General features: G+C 45.8%; 1 protein-coding gene across 1 annotated transcript; it reads right to left on the bottom strand.

The window, feature by feature from the left end:
• Positions 1-549: 549 nt before the first annotated feature.
• On the bottom strand, positions 550-10894 carry LOC106363928 (uncharacterized protein At2g34160-like). The gene is made up of 5 exons (XM_013803586.3): positions 10679-10894; positions 10551-10599; positions 1089-1151; positions 927-991; positions 550-851 (listed from the first exon to the last, which is right to left on the bottom strand). The coding sequence occupies exons 1-5, from the start codon at positions 10844-10846 to the stop codon at positions 711-713; spliced, it is 486 nt and encodes a 161-aa protein (XP_013659040.2). The 5' UTR covers positions 10847-10894; the 3' UTR covers positions 550-710.
• Positions 10895-11444: the final 550 nt, after the last annotated feature.

The raw sequence follows: 11444 nt of genomic DNA, 5'->3' as shown, positions 1-11444 counted from the left end.
TTTATAGAGTATTATGAAGTTTTATTAAATTAATTGATAAAAAAAATTGAACGATGCTCATTTACCATGAAAAGAAGTTTAGCATACATTAATACAAATTTACAATATGGTAGAAATTTTAAAACAACACTAAAGATTATAGGCTTCAGTATATAAAGTATTTACCAAAAACTCAAGATATTTGTAGGGGTTAGCCCATAGATTTTGAAAAAAAATCAAAAAATATGACAATATTGTTTTAATGCCTAGTTTCATCATGCACTAACATGTGATGATGTTCAAAGAGGTTTGGAGCCTTTTTCGTCTCCGTTTATCAAGAAAATCATAATTTTATAGTGGTTAATTCATCGATTTAGGGAGTATTATGAAGTTTTACTAAATTAATTGATAAAAACAATTAAACGATGCTTATTTACCATGAAAAAGAGTTTATCATACATTAATACAAATGTAGAACATGGTAGAAATCTTAAAACAACACTAAAGTTTATAGGCTTCAGTATATAAAGTATTTACCAAAAACTCAATATATTTGTAGATATATTGTTTTTATCTGTATGACTGCTTGTCACGAAACACAGTTAAACCGTCAATGTACTTATTATTTACATATCTAGAGTATTATGTTCGATATGTCACAAGTGAAACAAAAACAACAAAACATTAAAAAGATGGAACGATCTTTCTTGTGTTTCTGAGCCAGATCAGTCTTATGCCTCGGTGGCTGCAGCTTCTTGTACTTCAACAGCCGCCTCCGTCTCTGCTTTGGCTACCTCCTCAGGAGTCTTGCCGTTGGTCACAGGCGGCACCAAAGAGTCAAACTTGGCTGACTTTCCCAACACAATCTCAATCTGCGTAACACATAAATACAAAGAGATGTAAAATAAGAATCATGACGTTAGATGGTAAAGAAAGAAAAGACTTGCCTTTGCCTTCTGAACCATCTTTCCTTTAGTCTCGTCTTTCATTCCCACTGTCGATGTCAACACTTCTGAACAAACATGAAAACACATTCTTGAATCAGACGAAAGTTTTTTTTTTATCATGAAAGAGAGAGAGAGAGAGAGAGAGAGAGACTTTAAACTTACTCTTCTCTGTAGCCAATCCATTGTTCTTCAAGATCTCAGAGATTGTTACCACGGTAGTTATTGCTATTTACAAAAACAAACTGTGACACCCGTCACTTTCGAAATAATAAAACAATTCGATAAATAATAGTTTATGAAATCTCCATTTATAAATATAAAAGTCAATACAATATCATAAGGCCTAAAGGCCCAATAACGATAACATTCGAAATATAAAGTACGACATAAACCGAAAGTCCGAAATACGAGATAACATAAACGATAGATAGGAGCCCAAAGGCCCAAAAGCGATAAAACGATAAAAGTGATAGAAGTCCAAAGCTCGATAGTAGTAAAAGCCCAAAAGCACCGGTCCGGTATAATCACTCCCGCTCATCGGTCTCACCTGAAAGGGGAAATAAAGAGGGGTGAGCGACAGGGGAATCGCCCAGTGAGGTATGGGGATGCTAAACCGCAAACCACTGACTGAGTTCATAGCACTACTAAAATGTAGGCCTAGCTCTAGCATGAAACAAACACGGCGTCTATTACACCACACAAAACAATCAACATATGTCTAGTGGACTAGACATGCTACAACCAATGCGATAATAGTATACCGCATTTCCTTATAAGGATATAATTATATATGACTCTACAAGCGTCGTAAGTACAGTAGTCCACTCTGTACCCCCGCAATCTCCACAAACAAAGCGGCCTAGTACAAACGTCTCTGTACCCCGCTAAACACACGGCCTAGTACAGATATCTCCGTACCCCGCGATCTCTCAAACATGCGGCCTAGTGCAATCACCTCTGCACCCCGCAATCTCAACACATGGACTAGCATATATAAATATATATATATTTAACAGTTCTTAACATCAATCATTTCAATCAACCGTTGAATCCTCTATTATCCTATTTCCGGTTTAACAATCAATATCAATAATGAACAAGCAAGACTCTCAAACAGACTCGATTCACAGAGACGGATCATGTTTCGAAACTAAACTTTCCATAATGGTAGTACTAAACTAGTTCGGGATTTAAACGGAGAAGCCCTCACCTTAGCAACAAGAAGACGTGGTACCTATGAACTCCAGCTGCTCAAATAGATTCCAAATCTGAAATCAGGGCGAAATTCTGAGTCGGAACGGCTTTCGAACGGTTTAAAATGGGTTTAGTCAAGATTTACGGAAAAGTCAACACGCTGGTCAAAGGTCAACCCGGTCAACTTTGACCCAAGCCGGTTAACCCTTGACCAGATTGGAATTGATTTAAACCAACCGGTTGAACTCAACCGAAATCGATTCCAATTGGACCATCCGGTTTACCTTAACCAACAATTGATTAATTAATTAATTAATCCATCTAACCGGTTTATCCTAACCGAAATCCAATTGATTTTAACCGGCGGTTTAACCTAACCAACCCTAAATCAATTTAAACCAGTCAATCCAACCGGTTAACCGAGTCACCGAGTTGACTCACCGGGTCGACTCAGCCGAGTTGGCGAGTCGTCGGCGAGTCACCGGACAATTGTCACCGGCGGCGACGGCGGAGGGTGGCGGCGGCTTACCGAAAAATCAACGGCAGCGACGGCGGCGAGGCGGCGACGCGGCGGCAGCTTCTCGGCGGCGAACGGACGGTGGCCGGTCACGGCGGCTCCGGCGAACGTTGGTCGGAGACGGCGGCGAGTGGCCGGGATGCGCGGTGGCTCCGGCGGACGGCGATGGCGCGTGCGTTTCACGCCTGCGCAGAGGCGAAACTTCGGGAGGCTCTAGCGGCTTCGTCCGGGATCCGATTGCGGTGTGGTTGGTGTCTACGGCTTCGTCTCGACGAGAGGAACACGATGGTGGTCTTGCATGCACGAAATTCGCAGTGGTTAGGAAGTTATGGGCGATTTACTAAAACGGAAACGAAACTGAAACTTAAGGCATGCGGTTTCCGGCAGTTACCTAGGGTGTTGATCGGGGGTGACGAGCTGAACGTGATCACGGCACACGGTTGCTCCGGCGACGAGCTCCGGCGACCCACTCACTGCAAAATGATCACACTTCTTCTTCTTAGTTCACTCTCTCTCTAACTCTTCTTTATTTTCTGAAGTTTCTGAGAAAACAAGGTGGAAAGGTGGGTATTTGTAACAAAATACCTTGGGCTTCTGGAAATGGTTTTGGGCTTCGCTGAATGTCAGATGGGCCTGGGTTTGGGTCATGACAACTCTCCCCCACTAATAAGGAATTCGACCCCGAATTCGAGTCACCAAACTCTCCAATGACACCCCAAAACAGGTCTGGATAATCAATCCTCATTTGGGGCTCGGACTCCCAGGTCTCCTCCTGAATCCCGTCTCTCTCCCAACGAACCTTGACCAACATTGTCATCATACCATGATCTGCTTTCACTTGGCGATCCAATATCTCTACTGGCTGGCACAACCCACGTAAACCTTTGCCAAGGTCTCTAGGTGGCTGCTGCAAAATGAGCTCTGGCTCTCTCACTACTTTCCTCAAAACGGAAACATGGAACACATCATGGAAATCTGATAACTCTCCTGATAAATCCAATCGGTAAGCAACTGCTCCAATCCGCTCCAGAATAGGATATGGTCCCATATATCTCGGTTTAAGCTTCTTTAGCTTCCGAGTCTTAGATCCTCCCTGAAATGTCCTCATTTTCAGGTATACCAGGTCGCCAACCTGGAACTCCAAATCCTTACGCCGCTTATCTGCATAACTCTTCTGACGGTCATGGGCTTCCTTAAGCCGCATCTTGAGCATCTCAACCTGCTCGACTGTCTCTTGAACCATGGCTGGTTCTATCTCACGTCGCTCTCCCACTTCCGTCCAACAAAGTGGTGTGCGACAAGGCCTACCATATAGAGCCTCATATGGTGCCATCCCAATGCTCGAATGATAGCTGTTGTTGTAGGCAAACTCGGCTAGAGGTAGATACTTCACCCAACTACCTTCCCAATCTAAAACACAAGCTCTAAGCATATCCTCCAAAGTCTGAATTGTCCTCTCTGACTGACCATCTGTCTGCGGGTGATACGCCGTACTCATATGAACCTTTATTCCAAGTGCCTTCTGGAAGGCCCTCCAAAACTCAGACGTGAACTTTGTATCCCGATCCGATACAATGCTGACAGGAACTCCATGCAATCTCACAATCTCGCTGATGAAAGTCTGTGCTAGCTGATCAGCTCTGTCTGTCTTCTTAACCGCTAGAAAATGGGCTGACTTCGTAAGTCTATCCACGATTACCCATATGGCATTCTTTCCTCCTGATGTAGTCGGCAAACCCGTCACAAAATCCATAGTTACCATGTCCCATTTCCACTCCGGTAATGGAAGGTTTTGCAATAACCCGCTAGGAACCTGATGCTCGGCCTTAACCATCTGACACGTCTGACATTGCGATACAAATGAAGCAACATCTCTCTTCATACCAGGCCAATGGTAATATCGCTTCAGATCCCTATACATCTTGGTATTTCCTGGATGAATAGAGAAACTCGAGTGGTGTGCTTGCCGTAAGATCTCCTTTCTTAACAGCTCATCATTGGGCACACAAACCCGGTTTCGGTACATGAACATCCCGCTGGAGGATGTATGATAACCAATACTCTCCATCTCGATCTGCTTACACAAAGCTTCATCATTATCTTGGGCTTTGCGTACCCTCCATAGTAAGTCTGCCCGCTCTACAGCCTCAGCTCCAACTGACTCTCCCTCTACAGTAACTGCACATAATCTGAGACTAGCAAGTGTCCCAGTAAGCTCTTGGACCTCTTTGGTTCCCGATACATCGCTTCTACGCCTACTCAAGGCATCCGCCACATGATTAGCCTTTCCCGGATGATATGCGATCTCCAAGTTGTAGTCTGCTAACAACTCCATCCATCTACGCTGCCTCAAATTCAAGTCCGCCTGCGTAAATATGTACTTCAGACTCTGGTGATCCGTGAAAATCTTCACCTTCTCTCCATATAAGTATGACCTCCAGATCTTCAATGCAAATACAACTGCTGCCAACTCCAAATCATGCGTAGGATAATTGGCCTCGTGAGGCCTCAACTGTCGTGATGCATAGGCAATGACCTGACCCTCCTGCATCAGTACACATCCTAATCCGGTGCCTGACGCATCAGTGTAAACATCATATGGTATCCCTGGCCTCGGGAGTACCAAAACTGGCGCATGGGTCAGCTGTCGCTTCAACTCACTGAAACTCCCCGAACATTCCTCTGTCCAATCAAACTCGGCGTCTTTTCCTGTTAGCCGCGTCATTGGCTTTGCAATGCTAGCAAAACTGTTGACATACTTTCTGTAGTATCCTGCCAAACCGAGAAAACTGCGGATCTCCGTTGCACTCTTAGGTGTCGGCCACTCTGAAATGGCGGTAATCTTCTCCTGATCTACGGCAACTCCTGCTTCTGAAACCACGTGACCCAAAAATCCAATCTTCCTCTGCCAAAAGCTACACTTACTCAGCTTGGCAAACAACTGATGTTCCCGAAGCTTACCCAACACAATCCGCAAATGTTCAGCGTGCTCTTCTCTACTCCGAGAATAAACCAAGATGTCGTCGATGAAGACGATCACACACTTATCCAAGTGCTCTCGAAACACATCATTCATGAGCTTCATGAATGCTGCCGGTGCGTTCGTCAACCCAAATGGCATTACCACAAACTCGTAATGTCCATAACGGGTACGGAATGCCGTCTTCCGCACATCTCCCTCAGCTATCGCAATCTGGTGGTATCCCGATGCCAAGTCAATCTTAGAGAACCATGAAGCTCCCTGCAACTGGTCCAACAACTCGTCGATACGCGGGAGCGGGTACTTATTCTTGATGGTCACTTTGTTCAAACCTCTGTAATCGATACAAAGTCTGAAACTCCCATCTTTCTTCTTCACAAACAACACTGGTGCTCCCCACGGTGACGTACTCGGCCTGATAAACCCCTTATCAGATAGTTCCTCCAACTGCTTCTTTAACTCTGCCATCTCAGTTGGTGCGAGACGGTATGGAGCTCGTGAAACTGGTGCTGCTCCTGGCTCTACTTCTATCGTAAGTACGTCCGCTCTAGCTGGTGGTGGCCCTTTTAAAGCCTCAAAGACATCCTCGTACTCGGCGACCACTGGTATATCATGCAGCTCCTGCTGACCGTCCTCCTTAACCATCGAAATGGTTGTCAAAAATCCCTCTGCTCCACTCTCCAATAATTCTTCTGCACGCAACATGGAGACGATAGGAATTTCCTGGTGTGTCTGAATGCCCTCGCAAATGATCTTTCCTTCTTCTCTAGGGATGTTAACTCTTGCCTTCGGACAATCCAAGACTACTCGATGTCGCGACAACCAATCCATCCCAAGTATAACATCGTAGGAGCTCATCTCCATCTCCGTCAAATCTCCGAGCAACTCGACTCCTCCAAGTAGAACTGGTACATCGTGATGAATGCCAACTGCTCCCAACTTCTCTGTACCGGCAGTCTGAATCTGCTTAGCCTTCGGTTCAAAGACTCCCCGAAAAGACCAAGACTGGACTAAGCGCGGACTCACAAAACTATGAGAAGCTCCCGTGTCGAATAAGGTATAAGCTGACTCTCCTCCAACGGAAACCGATCCTGCTATCGGCTCAGCTCCCTGAGGATCTCCAACCGCAAACACACGTGGAGCGATGGCTAGACGCTTCGGTGGTGGTGGAAGTGCCGCATTGCCCCTCCTCGGACAATCTCTGATGAAGTGACCTGGCTGACCACAGCCAAAACAGACCTGTGCCGCTGCTGGTGCTGCTGGTGCTGCAATCTGTCTGACTGGTGGCGTATCCAATGGCTTAACCCGACAAAACTTCGCAATGTGTCCAATCTTACCGCAAATAAGACACCTCATACACTGCCCACTGTGACTGCGATGGCAACGAGGACATATCGGTAATCCCGACGGGTCCCCTGCTCTCCTCTGAGACTCTGGAGCTTTTCCAGACTTAACCTGAACTGCTTTGGTAAGTTTCTGCTCCTCCGCCAAGCCTGCCTCCTGCTCGGCAGCTTTCTCCACCAAATCTCCCAATCTGTGGTAGGTGACTACCCGACACCTGTTGCGAATCTCCACTCGCATCCCACTCAAAAACTTCCTGATCAAGTCTTCCTCTGAAATGCCCACTCCAGCAAATCTGCGAAGTTGGTTGAACACAACCTCATACTCCCTGATAGACATCTCTCCCTGGCTTACATGCTCGAACTCGCATTTCTTCCTATCCATAGCTTCCTTCGGAAAGTATTTCCTATCAAACTCTCGAATGAAGTCAGCGAAGGTAAGCCTCTCTGGCCCAAAATGACTCAATCGTATTCCTTCCCACCATATAAGAGCATCTCCACGAAGATACTGCATAGTCAATCTGAGCGACAACTCTGGTGGACACTCAATAATCTCCAGCTTCCGCTGCAAGGCTAACTTCCAATCATGTGCAGCTACAGCATCCACTGTCCCGCTAAAATGCTCCATATCCATGTTCCTCATCTGACATGTCAGCCTGTAGAACCTCTCATCATAAACTGGGTAAACATGAGGTCGCGGTGGTGGTGGCGGTAGATCCTGAACACCATGAGCAAACTGCTGAGCTGGATCCTGCTGCAGTGGAACCTGAGGAAGGGGAACCTGCTGAACGGGATCCTGATGATCATGCTGAGCGGGAATCTGCTGATCCTGCTGAACCTGAACCGGTGGAACTTGCTGAACCCGAATCTGTGGACCCTGCTGCACCTGAACCTGAGGACCCTGCTGAACGGCAGCCATCTGACGAGCAACCTCCTGAGCAGCTACTCGGGCAGCCTCCTGAGCGGCCTGCCTGGCTGTCTCCTGGGCAATCTGCTGAAGTGCCTCCTGAGCGGCCTGCCTAGCGGCATCCTGAACCATCTGTCTCAATGCATCCTGATCAACTGGTGGAGCCGCGGGTGGCGGAACTGCGGGCTGCTCATGCTCATCTACATCGTCTCTAACAACTCTGGCAGTCTGGGCACGTGTGGTTCTTCTCCTTGGCGGCATCTGAAAGGAAAGCGAAAAAGTAAGCTTCTGTTGAATTCTTGATACAAACATTTAAAGAGGAGAGATACCGAACGGAAAGGTGCTATTTATTTTTGTTTTCAAAATTCCCAAATCTCCGAAAATATTTTGAAATCGTCTAAAACCGTTAAAATCGAATAAAACCGAATAAAACCAAGTCTCCAAAATCGCCATCCCGGGTCGGAGCCGGGACGGAACCCCGCTCTGATACCAAAACTGTGACACCCGTCACTTTCGAAATAATAAAACAATTCGATAAATAATAGTTTATGAAATCTCCATTTATAAATATAAAAGTCAATACAATATCATAAGGCCTAAAGGCCCAATAACGATAACATTCGAAATATAAAGTACGACATAAACCGAAAGTCCGAAATACGAGATAACATAAACGATAGATAGGAGCCCAAAGGCCCAAAAGCGATAAAACGATAAAAGTGATAGAAGTCCAAAGCTCGATAGTAGTAAAAGCCCAAAAGCACCGGTCCGGTATAATCACTCCCGCTCATCGGTCTCACCTGAAAGGGGAAATAAAGAGGGGTGAGCGACAGGGGAATCGCCCAGTGAGGTATGGGGATGCTAAACCGCAAACCACTGACTGAGTTCATAGCACTACTAAAATGTAGGCCTAGCTCTAGCATGAAACAAACACGGCGTCTATTACACCACACAAAACAATCAACATATGTCTAGTGGACTAGACATGCTACAACCAATGCGATAATAGTATACCGCATTTCCTTATAAGGATATAATTATATATGACTCTACAAGCGTCGTAAGTACAGTAGTCCACTCTGTACCCCCGCAATCTCCACAAACAAAGCGGCCTAGTACAAACGTCTCTGTACCCCGCTAAACACACGGCCTAGTACAGATATCTCCGTACCCCGCGATCTCTCAAACATGCGGCCTAGTGCAATCACCTCTGCACCCCGCAATCTCAACACATGGACTAGCATATATAAATATATATATATTTAACAGTTCTTAACATCAATCATTTCAATCAACCGTTGAATCCTCTATTATCCTATTTCCGGTTTAACAATCAATATCAATAATGAACAAGCAAGACTCTCAAACAGACTCGATTCACAGAGACGGATCATGTTTCGAAACTAAACTTTCCATAATGGTAGTACTAAACTAGTTCGGGATTTAAACGGAGAAGCCCTCACCTTAGCAACAAGAAGACGTGGTACCTATGAACTCCAGCTGCTCAAATAGATTCCAAATCTGAAATCAGGGCGAAATTCTGAGTCGGAACGGCTTTCGAACGGTTTAAAATGGGTTTAGTCAAGATTTACGGAAAAGTCAACACGCTGGTCAAAGGTCAACCCGGTCAACTTTGACCCAAGCCGGTTAACCCTTGACCAGATTGGAATTGATTTAAACCAACCGGTTGAACTCAACCGAAATCGATTCCAATTGGACCATCCGGTTTACCTTAACCAACAATTGATTAATTAATTAATTAATCCATCTAACCGGTTTATCCTAACCGAAATCCAATTGATTTTAACCGGCGGTTTAACCTAACCAACCCTAAATCAATTTAAACCAGTCAATCCAACCGGTTAACCGAGTCACCGAGTTGACTCACCGGGTCGACTCAGCCGAGTTGGCGAGTCGTCGGCGAGTCACCGGACAATTGTCACCGGCGGCGACGGCGGAGGGTGGCGGCGGCTTACCGAAAAATCAACGGCAGCGACGGCGGCGAGGCGGCGACGCGGCGGCAGCTTCTCGGCGGCGAACGGACGGTGGCCGGTCACGGCGGCTCCGGCGAACGTTGGTCGGAGACGGCGGCGAGTGGCCGGGATGCGCGGTGGCTCCGGCGGACGGCGATGGCGCGTGCGTTTCACGCCTGCGCAGAGGCGAAACTTCGGGAGGCTCTAGCGGCTTCGTCCGGGATCCGATTGCGGTGTGGTTGGTGTCTACGGCTTCGTCTCGACGAGAGGAACACGATGGTGGTCTTGCATGCACGAAATTCGCAGTGGTTAGGAAGTTATGGGCGATTTACTAAAACGGAAACGAAACTGAAACTTAAGGCATGCGGTTTCCGGCAGTTACCTAGGGTGTTGATCGGGGGTGACGAGCTGAACGTGATCACGGCACACGGTTGCTCCGGCGACGAGCTCCGGCGACCCACTCACTGCAAAATGATCACACTTCTTCTTCTTAGTTCACTCTCTCTCTAACTCTTCTTTATTTTCTGAAGTTTCTGAGAAAACAAGGTGGAAAGGTGGGTATTTGTAACAAAATACCTTGGGCTTCTGGAAATGGTTTTGGGCTTCGCTGAATGTCAGATGGGCCTGGGTTTGGGTCATGACACAAACAGTTAAAAGTAAATACACACACCATCAACAAGCTTTTAAAGAAGATTAAGGATGTAATTAATTACCCATTCCAAGCGCAGAGAGCTCGACCTCGTTGTGTTGCTGAATGTACCTCTGCATCAGCCGAATAAAGAATCAAAAACACAATTGTTCTCTTTGGAATACTAACAAACACGAATCAACAAAAAACAACCTTGGCGAGATTAACGTAGAAGAACAAAGGTTTCTTCGTGTTGGAGACTTGGATCCTGTTCTTCTTGTGAGTCTCAACGGAAGCCTTCTTCGCCGTCGCAGCGAGGACGATGTTTATCTCCGGTGATGTGATCGGTGCAAAAGCCGGTGTTGCTACTTCCATCGCCATCTTCTTCTTTCACTTCTCTTCTCTTTCTAGCGGGAAATTAGAAAACCGTTATGAGGCCTTAACGGCATTTATATAGCACCCGATGCGCTCATCGTGAAGCCAACCACAATGTGACACGTGTTCGTCTTCGAGTGGTTTGTTGACCGAGTAAGAGCGAAAGACGGATTGGTTCGTCTCCCTTCGAAACTTTAAATGACGAGATTACCCTCGATCATTGTTGAGGTATTTACCTGTTGGGCCTTTTACATTACAAAACTTAGCGTGGGCCTGAAATATGCCAATATAAGTGGGTTTGCGTTATATTTTATAGAAATTATTACAAGATCTCCGATCTAAATTTGACTTTACAAATTGGAATCAAATCATATTATTGAGTGTTCACGGTTTTGTTATTCACTCACATTAATTCGTGTCTGAACATCCATAGTGTGTTTGTATATTACAGTACACATGTCAATCTCTCGTTGGTGGTTAACTTTTTCGAAGGCTATTTGTTGGACAATCCGACCAATTTTGTCTATTGTTTTATGAATTATCTGTAAGAATTTTGCTGCGAAAGGATAAAAGGTTTCTTTTGAGTTGTGACGTGGGTCCTACG

The sequence above is a fragment of the Brassica napus genome, chromosome A1, assembly GCF_020379485.1.
Source record: "Brassica napus cultivar Da-Ae chromosome A1, Da-Ae, whole genome shotgun sequence".
NCBI classification, from domain to species: domain Eukaryota; kingdom Viridiplantae; phylum Streptophyta; class Magnoliopsida; order Brassicales; family Brassicaceae; genus Brassica; species Brassica napus.
This window is presented reverse-complemented; position numbering and strand designations above follow the sequence as displayed.

Bases quoted from the DNA above. Each gene is read 5' to 3' on its own strand.
- LOC106363928 (XM_013803586.3), bottom strand. From the start codon at position 10,846: ATGGCGATGGAAGTAGCAACACCGGCTTTTGCACCGATCACATCACCG. The intron at 10,600-10,678 runs GTTGTTTTTTGT...CGGCTGATGCAG, and splicing joins TCTACGTTAATCTCGCCAAG to AGGTACATTCAGCAACACAA. The intron at 992-1,088 runs GTAAGTTTAAAG...ATGTTTGTTCAG, and splicing joins TGGATTGGCTACAGAGAAGA to AAGTGTTGACATCGACAGTG.